General features: G+C 44.5%; 1 protein-coding gene across 1 annotated transcript in view; it reads right to left on the bottom strand.

Moving 5' to 3' along the window:
- Window positions 1-776: 776 nt before the first annotated feature.
- Window positions 777-15016, bottom strand: part of grin2ab (glutamate receptor, ionotropic, N-methyl D-aspartate 2A, b) — a 96261-nt gene continuing 82021 nt past the window's right edge. Inside the window, exons 13-20 of the mRNA XM_053337329.1 lie at window positions 13301-13426; window positions 10617-10846; window positions 9758-9918; window positions 6727-6914; window positions 5604-5842; window positions 3019-3202; window positions 1876-2665; window positions 777-1779 (exon numbers count right to left, since the gene is read on the bottom strand). Coding sequence (XP_053193304.1) covers window positions 777-1779; window positions 1876-2665; window positions 3019-3202; window positions 5604-5842; window positions 6727-6914; window positions 9758-9918; window positions 10617-10846; window positions 13301-13426 — 2921 coding nt within the window. The remainder of the gene's footprint in view (window positions 1780-1875; window positions 2666-3018; window positions 3203-5603; window positions 5843-6726; window positions 6915-9757; window positions 9919-10616; window positions 10847-13300; window positions 13427-15016) is intronic.

Below are 15016 nucleotides of genomic sequence, written 5' to 3'. Positions count from 1 at the left end.
AGCTGATGCACTTCTCAGACCCGCATCCTGACCAGCCTCCCAGTCTAGTCTATTACATAGATGGTAATTTCCATTCAAGTCAAGGATTACTCTAGTGTAGTTTACTAATCTTTAAGCCATGCTGGCAGTGCAGTTTGGAGGCTCAGACAACATATGGGTTGACTGTAGAAATCATAGTGCAACAGGAGAGTCCTGAAGAGGGGGCGGTTGTGTTTAAGTGAAATGTGTGTGAGTATTCTCCGAAAGAAAAGGGGGGCGGGGGATGGGGTGGGTGGGTTATGTCCCCTTCATCTCCAAGAGGCTGGTGAGAGGGTAGGACAGGTCGGCTCGTCTTCCAAACAGTCCTCTGTATTTTCCATCACATCCCACTGTTGGTGTTTGACTCCATGTACAGTGTCCCTTTTATTCCACCAGGAGTTTGATCTGTCTGGTCAGACGTATTTGTCAGTTTGTGCCTCGTTGCCCACAGCTTGAGGCTAGTACACACACTGACACTCACACACACTCTTCATCTGGTATTGTGCCTCCAGGTGTCCCTGTGGCCCCAACCCGGCATGATAAAGAAGCAATTATTTATTTATTTATTCAGCATCACCATTAACCTTTTAGTCCGGAGCTGACCTTTCCGTAGCTCACCTGTATGTGTGTGTGTGTGTGTGTGTGTGTGTTTCTGTATGTGTGCTTAGAATTGGAGCTGCCTGGTCCGGTCACACGCTTTCTTTCTTGCATGCGGGTGTTTCAGTGAGAATAAGTGTGTGTGAGTGTGTGTGTGACTCTCAGACGTCAGACTCAATGCTGGGCATGCGGCGGTAGAGCCGGGGCCGGTTGCTGCCTGCGCTCGAGGCTCGTGGTGCTGTCACATAGCTCATAGGCTGGGAGGCAGCAGGTGGGACCATGTAGGCCACAACAGGGGGCTCCTGCTGAGGGTAGAACACCTGTTGGTCAACATGGCCGCCATGCTGGTTGAATTGATGGCTGCCATGGTTACCGAGGGTAAGCGACAGCGGCATTCGCTGCTTATAGAGCTCGTGGGCAGAATTTCTCTGCGGCATGCGTGTGACAGCCTGGGGGGCGGGGTCTCGTTGTGTTGTGCCAGTAGCTGACTGGAGGAAAGGGTTGTGAGAGGGACGATCGGGGAAAAGACTCTTTGAGCGCCGCGGGAGAGGCATTGGGGCATCCAGGCTGTGGTGGTGGGAGGGTGATGGAGAGGGGGGGCTGCGGCTGCTGAACGGACGATCAGAGCGCATTGTGAGAACGTTAGCATAGGCCCCCTCGTCCAGGGTCAGCTCCCTCTCCCTATCTCTGTCAGGAAGACTCAGCCCCCGCAGGTGGGTGTGCAGCTGCGACTGCCGCTCAGGAACTCCGTCCGGAAGCACGTTCTCATAGGAGGGCTGGCGACTCAGCTGGAGGTGCTGGGCCGACGAGGAGGTGGGAAGAGGAGATGGGGAGGAAGGGGAGGGCTCAAAATGGCTGACCAGCCCATCCCCTTCGCCCACCAGACTCAGCTCATTCTGGGGAAGGTAGTGTGTAAACATGTCCCCACTGTGTGGGTGAGTGTGCGTGTGGGAGTAGTGCGAGTGCAGGTGGTCTTCGCTGATGTCGTACAGGTTTCCCAGGTGGGCGCAGGCATCACAGCGAGCCTGCGGCGAGCGGACCGTGTAAAGGCCAGAGTAACCGCTCAGCTTGGTGAGGCAGGAGCGACAGTGGCCGGGCCTGGCGCTCTGTGTCCCCGAGCCTGCAGCTGGAGCATCGAATGAACCTCCAGCCTTCTCCTTCACACTGGAGGGAGAGAGGATTAAAACAGATTACTCAAAACAAACACAGCAGCAGCACTTAAAACATGGTTTTATGTTTATTTCCTAATGAATGTAATACCTGCTGTGTGTGTAGGTGCTGTATTTCTTGTCTTTCAGGGAGTGCAGGTCTGCCTCAGCGCTGTGACTGTGGTGCAGCAGGCTGGCACTCAGCTGTAAAATGGGTGCGTCTGCCTGGTGTGAGTATGTGCTTTCAGGTGGAAACAGGTCAGGGGGGTAACTGTGGTCATCACCTCCCCCTTGGCTGTCCCGCTGGTAGGCAGGAGCAGAATGGAGACTGGCCTGGTCTGAGTCAATGGAGTAGATCTTGGATCCTCCGCCCCCACTTCCGCCTCCTCCTCCTCCTCCTCCTCCTCCTCCACCCCTCTTCCTCAGCTGATTGATCGGTTTGAATCCGCCCCTTGCCGCCATGGAGTCAGAATCTTTGTGTGACGGCGGCCGGCTGGAGCACTCGGAGATGTCAGAGTGCGGCGGCTCTTCAGGAAGGTAGCGCTGGCTCTTCATTTGTGGAGGTCCAGGTCCAGACGCCGGGGTGGGGCTCGGGCCGTGTCCTGGAGATCCGCCAGTTGGCTGGGTCTTCAGTGTCTCCACGCTTTTCTTCCAAAGTGCTCGAGGTTTGGACGCAGGGCAGGCCGGCCCGGGAAGGCGGGCCTTGCCGTTATCATTGTTGATTGACAGCTGGGGCTTGTTTGGGCTGGTCTGGATAGGGGGGGCCTTTGGTTGCCCAGGAAATGGCGCAGCATTATTAAGGAGGTTTTTGTGTCGCCCGGACAATGACAGGAAACCCTGTGGACCAGCGGCGTTGCTATAGAGACCAGGACCCTTCGTAGGCAGACTATGGAGTGAGTTACCTAGGAGACAAGGAGAGATGCACCTCAGACAGCAGATACAATAGATGGATGTTTGGACGGATGCTCAGCCTGTTTGCTGATACATTATCTATTGCCCTGGGAAGCGGCGTACGCCATCTAATACTTTTCTAATCATGAGGCTAGCTTGTACATGACAGTCAATGCGATTAAAGTCTGGAGTCCACAACAAGATGAAACAAGTCACCTTCACTTATGCATACGTAGACTGTATATAAAAAGCAGGGTGACCTCTGTATGTAGGCCTGTGTACCTGCTCTGTGAGGGTAGAGTCTATTCATTTTGACCTACTCTGTGTATAACAGGTATTACTGTGTATAACAGTATGACAGTACCTTTCCCTGACATCATATCTAGGATGCTAGGCTGCAAGAGGACTGTGTTGCGTTTGGGAGAAGACAAAGCCATGGACTTGGCAGACTTGAGCAGGTGCAGCATGTTGGCTTGAGGACTGAAGTCCAGCTCAGGAGACTTCTTCTTCATGTCTATATGAACGCCATGGATACAGCTCCAGATACCCTGAGAGGAGAGGAGAGGAGAGGAGAGGAGAGGAGAGGAGAGGAGAGTTAATTCCCAACCCAGTGACTTCACCACAAAAAAAGGATAACAAATTAACAACAACTGCTCTGTGTTGAGTGTCTTGCTTTGTATTGTACTGCTTTTGCTTTGTCTGTCAAAGCACTTTGTAAACTTTGGGTGATAATATAAATAAAGTTATTATTATTATTGTTATCATCATCATTATTATTATTCTTAGCAGTAGTAGTAGTATCATTATAAGTTACTGTAAACCTTAAAGGGACAGTTCACTCCAAAATCAAAAATAAATATTTTTCTTCTTACCTGTATTACTATCTATCTGGACTGGATGGTAGTCGGCTTGTGTTGCTCGAAATGCAAAAGAATACGTTTGTAAAGCTCAACAGTGGTGTCTCTTTCCAGAAACCGTGACCCGGTTACTCAAAGTATCCCACAGACCTTGTTGTAAGCACTTTCATGTTGGAACAATTTTCTTTCTACCAAACTACACCCGCTAACAAGAGTGGATGCACGCTTCGGTGGTTCGGTAGAAAGAAAATAGTTCCTACATGAAACTGCTCATAACACGGTCTGTGGAGTATCTTGAGTAACTGGGTCACGATTTCTGGAAAGAGACACCGCTGTTGAGTTTTACAAATCTTTTTTTTTTTGGCGCACCACAAGCCAAGTGCCATCCAGATCCATTGTAATTTAAAGAAGGTAGACATCTCTACAGCTGATACCTGCACAACTAGGCAAACTTACACCATAATGATCGAGCTGCATCAAGAGCACTGCAGGTAAGAGGAAAAATATGTATTTTTGATTTTGGGATGAAAAGTCCCTTTAACTGCATTTTGTTTTTTTAATGTGACAAGAAGAGATAATCGGCTCTTTTTTAGATGAACTGCTGGCAGAGGCGCCCAGGAAATTTAATTCAGGTGATGATGTCACAGGTGGGGGCCTCTGAGTGCAAGGAGATGTTCTTCATCGAGCCACTTAACCTCCAGCATCGCTGCTCTAATGGCATGCGCACACCGAGAGGCAGACACACACACACAGAAAACACATTGCAGTTTTTGTAAGACACTTAATGTGTGAAATGCTGCTCGTCTGGAATAAAAGCCCTGCCTAACATAGAGACATGACATATAAATAATGAAAGACTGGTCTGTCTGGGCGTCCCCATTTATGTTTTGTGTGTGTATATTTAGGTGTGTGTGAGCGCATCTGTCTGTCCATCTGTGTGTGTGTGTGCCAGTGTGGTCAAGTCCTCCCTCACCTCACTGCACCAGCCGTGTGTGTAGCCATTTTTCATTTTTTCTAACCAGACTTGTGTGTGTGTGTAAAAGAGCGAAATAGAGCTTTGTGTATATGTATATGAGTGTGTGTCCACATCATCCTCTTAGCTGTTTCATTCCTCTATCCCCCCGTCCATATGCGCCACAGTAAATTCAGCTCTGCCTCAGCTGGGCTCCATAATCATACTATCCCCGTCTTTCCTCTTTTATCACACACACACATACAGAGATTCCCTCTGTATCTTAATAGTAACTATTGTATGTGTTTCAGACATATGACACAAATACACACACATGCCTGCAGATTTTTCCTTAACTGTGACAATCGTGTAAGTTTCAGACTCATTTCGGCCATTCACACAAACTAAAAGTCCCTTTGGCGCGTTCCTGTTTGGATTTTCCCCGCATCTGAAGAACTGTGAAGATTAGTCAAATTAGACACGTAAAGGATTAAAAATCAACACCCTTTTTTGAGATACAATTTTGGAAGTCTGTGAGACAACAGCTACAAAGTAATCATTTTTGTCTTTTAGTATGTAATTTAACCCTTATGTACTGTTCATATTCAGGCTTTTCTCAATATCCCCCCATAATTAGTCTCTATATACATAATTGTGTATGCAATTTTGTGTATTAGCCGCACAAAAACCTTTCTAGAAAGTTTAGTATGTAAACGAGAGAGAGAGAGATTAGAAATGATAATTAAGTTTGTTTTTTCTTGCTGATCCTCTGTGTGTTTAACTCACTCTTCTTATTCTCTTTTACAGTAATCTTGAAGACTGCTTTACTCTTTAAATGTCAATAACATTACAAGAAATTCCCACCCTGAGTCTTGATATTGATATTGCAACAGCCAGTGCTCTCGTACAGGCTGAATCAATGCTGTACATCAGTTGTTGCACTCTTGAGGATGGTGTTTGACCAATAAGTGGAGTTCAGCACTGCAAATTTTAACAGCAAGCAACTGAAAGTACTACTGCAGAAGCAAAAGGGGGAAAAAATGCTATCCAGGAACCAAACTGTGCCAACTGTTTTTTGATGTCAAAATGCAGCTTTAAGTTACCAAAAAAGATTTACTGGATAAATTTCCTTCTCCTCACCCTGCTGATAGTGAAGAGCAGACCCGGCCTCCCAGTGCAGACACCAGTGAAGCAGTATCTCAGCCTCCAGTAGAAAAGGTGCTCAGATATGAAGGTGAGGATGGAGAGACCCATGGCCGTGGCAAGCATGTAGAAAACCCCTGCCATGTTGTCCACATCCAGCTGGCTGGACATCACCTCGTTCTTCTCATTGTGGCATATCCCAGTGAGCCACTGGGCTTCCAGCTCCTCCATTTCACCTGTTGGAAAAGGTGAAGAGAGGGGGAAATTGAGAGGAGAAGGTTTTTTGGCAAAAGGAGGTAGAGGTGAGGAAGGAAGGAAGGAAAAATAAATTGAAAAAGGGAGGAGATGGAGTAATGTGCCAGGGAAGAGAGGAAGGTTCAATACAGGGAGAGTTGGAGGGGATGGGTGTTGGAGGGAAATAGCGAGGTGTGTTGGGGAAAAGGGGGTATCATTACGAAGGAGGATTGAGAGGAGAAGGGAGGAGGGGAGAGAGGTGAAGTAGTAAATAGATCGTAATGGAAAGGAGACAGGAGGTGGAGTGAAAAAGGGTTTGTAGGAGGAGGGGGAGGAATTGATAGTGATTGAGTGATAAAGACAGATGGGAGACTGAGTGTGTTTGTGTGTCTGTGTGCGTGTGTGGGTGCGCATGCGGGTGTTTGCCCTGAATAAAAAAGGGCCGGGTGTGAAACGAAGCGCTTTAGTGGTTTCAGCAGTTTGATTTCTGTCTGGCTCATTTTCTTTCTTCCATTCGCACCATCTCACAGCTTATTATACAGAACAATCTGGAGGAGTAAACATAACAGGACATGGTGGACACACAAACACACACATACATGCACGCGCAAACACACACACACACACACACACACACACACATTCACACACAAACCCACATAGAGTAATGATGATGAAATGGTGTGTTAAGACTAGCCCCTGATAGCTTTCTGACAGAGGGAGAACGGAGAGAGAGGGAGTGTGTTGGGGGAGGGAGAGGACAGAGGAAAAGCTGAGCAGCAGCACAACTGTAATAAGACTAAAGGCCTGGAACAACTTAGCAACTTAAGCTTCACTGTAGTGTCAATGATATGATACAGGATGTGGATGTGTGCGAACGCCTCACCATCTCCTATGATGCCCAGTATTGCCAGATCGACGAGGCGTTTCCAGTAGGAGCCTTTCTGCAGGGCGATGCCATAACCAGTGGTGGCAAAGATGTAACCGCTGCCGATGGTAACCAGCTTACAGCCGTCATCTCTGCCCGCCATGTAGTTCAACACGGCAGCGTCGTAGATGAAAGCATCCAGCTTTCTGTAAGAGACGCACATGTTTTATGGATTTACTACGAAGCCCTGCGGTCGTGAGATGATTAACAGGAAAATATAGAAGAAACATATTTAACATGACACACTGGAAACATATTTCTGCTACACAAATTTAGGTTTATTTCTTCTCATTTTTCCAAAATACTAAATACTTCTTTCTTTCTTCTTTTTTTCTTTTTTTACCCAAAAACTATTCAGTTGAAACACTAGTGATAGAAACAGAAATAGGCAACTTGTGATGAGAACATTTTGAGAAATGTGCTTATTTACTTTCTTGTCTGTAAATATGAGGCTCATGAATGTATTATAGGAGCTGGATACTGGACCAAAAATGGCACCTATTCAGTTCAATAAGAATTGCTTACCATGGATCAAGAAATCATGATAAAAAGAGTCATAATCAACCTTGTCTACAGTTCATGGTATCCTGTCAACAGTTTCTGCTCCTCTTCTTATTATCATTACTCTATTACTATTAGTGATGTTATTGCTGTGCTTCTGTGTGCATCTCCCTCTCCCATAGTCTCTCTTTCTCCTCTCTCCTTCTTTGTCTCTTTCTCTCTCAAACCAACCGGTCAAGGCAGATGGCCGCCCACCTAGAGCTCAGTTCTGCTTGAGGTTTTTTTCCCGTTAAAGGGGAGTTTTTACTTGTCACTGTCGCCGTGTGCTTGCTCATGGGGGAATGTTGGATCTCTTTAAATTAAATTAAATGTGAAAAGAGCCTTGAGATACCTTCTGTTGTGACTTGGCGATATATAAACAAAATTGATTGACTGATTGATGGATTTTACAGGCGTCTCCTTCTACAGTGGTAGTCAATGAGGAAAGTACTTTATGGGCCACAGTCGGATTTTTCTTGGCAATACCACAAGTAGCCACTGGGAAACAATTGGCTTCATGGCTGTATCTAGATCTTATAATACACCCATGATGAGGATACAGTCAACATCCTGTAGCCTTCTTGACACAGTGAGGTTGCCAGGCAACCAGTGGAAACTACTACAGAAATTTACTGCAGTCAGCCAAGAAACAGTACCGCACATAAACCCCCGTAAAAGCACAAACTGTAATTTTTACACTCTCACACTTTTGTATGGATTTGGATTAAACAAACAAGATATAATATGGTGAATTGTGAGTTTAAGAGGTGTTGTGCAGTTTTTTTAAACTTTTGGTCAGAGACAGTCTAACTGTTTCTGGTCTTTATGCTAAGATAAGCTAACCAGCTGCTGGGCTGTAGCTTCCTATCAAATCAAGCAGACATGAGAGGGGTATGAATCCTCTAATCTACCTCTCGGCAAGAAAGTGATTAAGTTTTTAATATCCAAAAATGTCAAAATATTTAAAGTGGTAATGACATGATTATTATAAAAATACAATAACAATATTTTCTTTTCTGACTACCCACTGTCCACTGTGATCAGGCTTCACCAATGAAGACCTCAATACTAGTGAGTCTTCACTGCTGAATAGACTGTAACAATGTTCCTCTGATCCACGAACAAACCAGATGGATTACCCACAAGGCTTTTTTTTCCTTCTTCTTGGAGCTATAATTTCTCACGCAAATCAGATTTGGACTCAGGCTGTGACTGAGAGTATTCTCCAGCGTGCATGCTGGTACAGTAAATATTCACGTCCACAAGGATGCCTTTGTTCACATAGAGCCACACTCTTTTACTTGCAGGTTTTGTCATTATTCTGATGTGACAGGTTGAATTCAAACTAAAGGGCCACAATCTGTATCTGACGCAACAATCCCCCTATGTGGGCCGCGTATGTCTGAGCTCAGCAAAAACAGAAGTTTGATGTATGGTGGTTAACCAAACACAACGTAACCTGGAGCCAGTATCACCAGCCTTTATAACAACAGAGCCTTGTTTTTAACTTCAAAAAAGCTGGAAAGTGTTTTTATATAACACAATGAATAGAACATAGTGTTAATAAATCCCCCCTGGAGCCCTCTATGTTAAATATGTATGCATAAATATAAAGCTCTCTAAATTTAACTGTTCACCAAAGGGCATATGTTAAATGAAGTTATGGAGTATCTGCTGTTGTTATAGTTGGATCTTTTTTTCCTGCACATAGAATTTCAGGCCAATATTCATTCATGTAAGTATACACAGCATTTGAAAACAATATAAATCCATTACAACAATATGGAGCATTTTAAATATGTATTTCGTGTATCTTATGACTCTTATGACTTGAGTGAGATTTAAGTGTTTTATTCCCGTTTTCCTGAAGAATTCAATTAAACAACGATGCCTTTGTGGAACACTCTCATTATAAAGTTTTGATGTTGTATAAACAAAACATATCATAAACAATCCTTATCTATTTGATATGCAGTATCAATAAAGCCATTGCAGGAAGGAAAAAGCAAAAAGTTAAATTATGTTTGTAGAAAATGCCCGCAAACATCAAAGCACATAAAATTAATGAACAAGTAAAAGCACTGCAGTCACCCTTCCATTAGTCTGTTTAAGAGGGAGAATAAAGGTAGCAAACTCTAGAACAAATTACACTCTCCCTGTTTTGGCAGCTCCTTTTTCTTTCCAGCAGCAACAAGGCTCCATATAATGAGCACATGGAGACGGCGTCTGCATTTTACCGTCGGTGACAGAAACACTCAGCACAGTTACTGCGGCATGTTACCACGAGCTGCTGCTAGTTCCCCATGGGGCTGGGATTGTGTGATGAAATGTCTTTTTTTGTTTGTTTTCACATGTTTCTTAAGCATACATGCTGTCTGCAAACAGAATCATCCTCTCAGGTATAATAAATCTCAACTTGATGTGAATTGTCTTGACAAGTTTACAGTACCCAGTCTTGAGGCTGACCAACGCATCCTGGACTCCAGTCTGATGGTATTTGGTCATGTACTGATGCATATCTGGATAGTTCTTCCTGATGTTACGCTCTGTGCTGCCGTTGGGAACCGTCCCAAAGCGAAATGGAGGGGAGTACGAGTATGGACTCTGGAACTGGAGGGAGAGACAGAGAGAGAGACAGATTGTTTAAAGAGGGTAGTGACAGAAAGACAATGAGAGGAAGAAGTGAGAGGCAGCGAGAGGAAAAAAAAGAAGACAAAGTTAAGAGGAAGCGAAGAAAGGGAGTCAAAGCAAGAGAGGGGGCAAAGTGTGAAAATGCAGGAGGGACACATGGGCGGAGGAAAGAGGAGGAAGATTGGAGAGTGACAAGAAGAGACAGATGAGAAAGGAGGAGGGAGAAAAAGTGAAGTGGACTCATCAGTCATCATCATTGTGTGTCCAGTCTAGCGTAAGGCTGGCTGGGGTTCTGCTGACACTGCCAGGCTCTGCAAACCACATGTGCACACACACACACACACACACACACACACACACACACACACACACACACACACAAACATCCAAATACAAACACACACACACACACACACACACACACACACACACACACACACACACACTCGTCTTTGATCTATGCAGCCCGAGTGTGTGTGTGCCCCTGGGTCTGCTGTGCTGGCAGTGTTAGTGTGGTGACAGCCACGGCCAGAGGGTTTAGGCAGTTGAAGCCCAAGGGCGCTCCCCGGAGAGTCCTGTCTGGCCGCAGGGCTGGCATCCATTACAAGAGCAACCTTGACTGTGAATGCGTTTAGTTGTGTGGGTGTTTCTGCATGTCCATTTGTGTGTAATCCCACCTTCTTGTCAGACAATCCAGTGACTTGGTCCACAAACTCCTCCTGGATCATGAAGGCAGCCAGGTTGGCAGTGTACGAGGCCAGGAAGATCACGGCGAAGAAGGCCCACACCGATACGATGAACTTACTGGTGGTGCCCTTTGGGTTCTGCACCGGGACAGAGTTGTTGAAGACCAGACCCCACAGCAGCCATATGGCCTTACCAATGGTGAAGGATGGGCCATGTGGGTCTGAGAGAGAGAGAGAGAGGCAGAGAGAGGCAGAGGAGCAGAAAAAGAGCCGCAAAAAATGATGTGATGAAAAACCTGGAGGGCAGTTACAGTGGTAACCTTATAACTCACATTTTCAGCTAAAGGTCTGATGCTTATTTTGGACTAAAAGAACAGGCAGCCATGTAATAATTTACATACAACACATATTATTATTATGTTTTCTTTAAAATGCCTGATTTAATGTTGCCTACTAGCAGCTGAATGTAAGAAATTATTATTATTTACCATACCCGCCATCATCTACAAAAAGTTCAAAAATCAATTCAGTTCAAACTGTAAAATGTGACTGCACATAATGTGAAGGAAGAAAAAGAATGACAATTTATTTTATAGGAGGATAAGTCAAAGATACCAAAGAATGTGACAATAATACTGATTTTTGACTTTCATTTATGTCTTCAGTCCACACCACACATTTTGAAATGTTCATTGTCTTAAAAAATACAATGCTGCTGGTAGCTTAGAGCATCACAGCAATAAATCACTGTTCACTGACTGCTCTGAATATCAAATTATGTATTTCAGGTTTATGTATGTACAACAAATACTGCTAAATTGTGAGATTTAGGGATGCTACTGTGAGACATTTGCAGCTGAAATGCACCATGAACAGCAACTTTATGTGTTAAACAATATACTAAATTTAATTTTTAAAAAGTTTGTCTCAGGCTGTGCCATTATTATCTGGGTACATTGCTGCAACTGCAAGACTCCAAGTGTGATTCAATAATGTTTGATGTATGTGGTCTGCAATGCATTTCAGCTGCAACTGTCTGCACGCATGAGTAACTACTAAAGGAATAGTTAAACATTTTGTGAACTACTCTTATTTGCTTTTCTATTGAGTGCTAGATGAGAAAATTGATATCACCCTCTGAGGCAGTTAGCAGCAGCTGGTTAGCTTAGCACAAAGACTGGAAACAGGGGGAAACAACTAGTTTGGGAGGTTGCTTTGAAACCTCACCATGACGACAGAGCTTCAGAAAGTTGCTGCCGCTCCCGCCCAAGAATCAGTCCAACACATAACCCCCTATAAGACTGTAACAAGACGTTTTTACACATCGGTTTCTGTACGGATTAAATAAGTGAGATGTAACATGTTAATTAGTGAGCTTTAGAGGTGCTGGAGGGCAGACTTTGTTATGTATGGAAATATCCAGGATAGTGGTTTCCTGCTGTTTCCAATCTATCTATGCTAAGCTAAGACACTCCTGGCTCCAGCTTCTTATTTACCACACAGACACAAGAGCGGTATTAGTCTTCTCATCTAATTCTCAACAAGAAAGGGTAAAACTATTTGTAAAAGGAAAAAAAACTTTGTAAGATAGCTTTGCATTCTTGGCATTTGTAGTTTCATGGAAAGTCTTTATTTTTCTTGATTAATGAGATAATTATTTCCGAATCCGGAGAAAAGTTCTTCTGCACCAATTTTGTAAATGTATGAAATACCTCAAAGTCCCAAAAGAAGCTCCCAATCCTACTTGAGAGCAAACATGTCCCACCTGTTTAGTTTAATCCAGATTTATTTTGGTTTTTGGTTTGAAACGTCGGGAGACACTTTTGTCTTTAAGTAGCCTAATATAGATGGTATCGCACCTCAGGATGGGCAAAAATGTTTAATCAAAGCCTAAAAATAGACTAAACAAACACACCAGACTGCCTTCAGAGCTAAGAGGTTATTTTAGTTTGCAATTTCCATAAACAGGTACAGTGGGATGACTCAACTTTTATACTGTTGGATAGAACATCTGGTATCTCATTAATTCAGAAAAACGGGGCAAATTTTTTTTCCCAAGTGAATGTGTTATGCTTCCGTAGTAATTCAGTCAGAGCGTAAGATAAAATAGAAAACTAAACTTTAGATTTATTAAACTGAGTTCAGATGTGCTTAAAGGGGAAATCAAAGAAAAAACATAATTCACTTGCACTAACTGTATCTGGATGGGGTTTTATCTCATTTAAATGTTAAATTAAGCTAAAATGTAATTTTGTGTGAACACATTAATCTCTCATTCACTGCCAGCAGGGAAGCTCCAGGTTTATTCGACAGTGACAGTATAGATAGACAGGGGGGTGGGGGGGGTGGGGGTGTACTACTACTACGCTATTACTGTAACGCTGATAATGATATTCTATATGTAGTCTAAGCCACCGGAGCGCCCCAAGGTTCAGACGCCTCAGATTACAGTTTTGATAAGTGGCTTTGGGAGAGAACTGTTAACACTCTCTAACATTAACTGAACTGTCCAAAGTCGGAGTAATAATAGGTCAGTTCTTTTGCTTCAGGGGAAGCTTAGATTTGTGCTTCTTGCTCTGGGGCCAGACGATTGGTGTGATAGTCCTTATTTTGTGTGGGTTTTTTTTGTGTTTGTGTGTGTGTATGTCTGTGCGTGTTTGTGTGTGTAAGCCTACCTTTGCCTTGGGCCAAGTTGCGGTTGAAGCCCAGCGGGCTGACAAACTCAAAGAGGAAGACAGCGATGGCTGTGACAATGAGCAGCATCACAAACATCATCACCCAAACTGATGCACTGAAGGGCTCTGAGAGGAGAGAGAGAAAGAGAGAGAGAGAGAGAGAGAGAGAGGGGAAAGAGAGTTAAAGAGAAGTCGAATACATGAGACAGAGAGACACTGTGAAACGGAGAGAGGAGACAGACTCTGAGAAATAAAGAACGGGAAGCAAAAAAGCGAACAGGGATGAGGGGGATATAAAGTGAGGAAAAGATAATAGAAAAGACACAGAGAGGGGAGGAAGACAGACAGACGGAGTCAGAGAGGAGGGAGGAGGGATGGACGGAGAGGGAGAGTTAGTCACAGAGAGTTTGACGGAGCACATTTCCATATTTCTCATTATTCCCTTGGATGAGAGCTGAGAGAGAGAGAGGCCTGGGGCGTGGGAGATGGTAGAGGAAGGGGTGAGAGAGAAAGAGAGGGAGAGAGAGGAGAGAGAAGGAGGGTGAAGAGTGAGAGAGAAGAATCAAACTCTGAGCGATCTGATGAGCCCTGCTGAGGGCATGTGTATGTGATCTACTTGTGTGTGATCTGTGCATGGGTGTGTGTGAGCGTGAGTCGGCATGTGTTTGGTGCGTAGCAGGGCAGGAGTTCAGAGAGCGGGATGAGTGCCAGCGACGCTGAACCCAGACAAATTGTATGTGTGTGCGTGTCACTGTATGTGTAAGTATGTGACTGCCAGGGTTAGCCAACCTTGAGAGATTGTGCGCTGAGGTGCCTCTAATATGAGTGCGAGAGATACTGAACCGTCACTGATACCCTGGCCCAGGCTCAACACACACACACACACCCCCGGTCACGCGCACACTCACAAGTGCACGTAACACGTTGGTATAAAAAACACACACAAAGCAGTCACCCCTTAACATACATACGGCCAAAGCACATTCATTCTCCTCACATCCCTGATTCTATACACAAACGTTCTAATATATTCGTGCAGTATCACACACACTTTCTTTTTTTCTTTTTTTTTTTACCACACACGCATGCTGACACATGGCTTGATACACAGGGACCAACACACGCATGGTACAATACATCCCCCCGCTTCCTGCCTCGCTCCAATGACAACACAAGACATTAGGCAAGCACAGAGAAGCGCTTCAGTTTCTAGTCAGCTGAACAACTGGAGGAGAGGAGAGAAGAGAAGAAGAGAGGAGGAGAGGAGGCAAGTATCAAGAATGCTTTGTCTGAGCTGACTTTTCAAAAACAGCTGGCACGCTCCACTTCCTCTGCTCTGGTAGAAATATTAATGTGCTTAGGGTGTTGAGGCCCAGATAAAGTCAGAGTACAAGTGGAATTTGGCCAGCATATACTGTCTGAATAAAATATTCTATTTTATGTGCAGAATTTTGCCAACATGTAAGCACCTCCCTTTTGCTGCCCCCACTAGAGTCAGTTCACCGAGGGACAGACGGAGAAGGAGAAGGAGGAGGAGAAGAAGAAGAAGAAGGAGAAGGAGAAGGAGAAGGAAAAGGAGAAGGAGAAGAAGAAGAAGAAGAAGAATAAGAAGAAGAAGAAGCAGAAGAACAAGAACAAGAAGAACAAGAACAAGAAGAACAAGAACAAGAACAAGAAGAACAAGAACAAGAAAAAGAAGAAGAAGAAGAAGAAGAA

The sequence above is a fragment of the Scomber japonicus genome, chromosome 2 (assembly GCF_027409825.1).
Source record: "Scomber japonicus isolate fScoJap1 chromosome 2, fScoJap1.pri, whole genome shotgun sequence".
In the NCBI taxonomy this organism is placed as follows: Eukaryota; Metazoa; Chordata; class Actinopteri; order Scombriformes; family Scombridae; genus Scomber; species Scomber japonicus.
The sequence above is the reverse complement of the archived record's forward strand: the minus strand, read 5'-3'. Positions and strand labels throughout refer to the sequence as shown.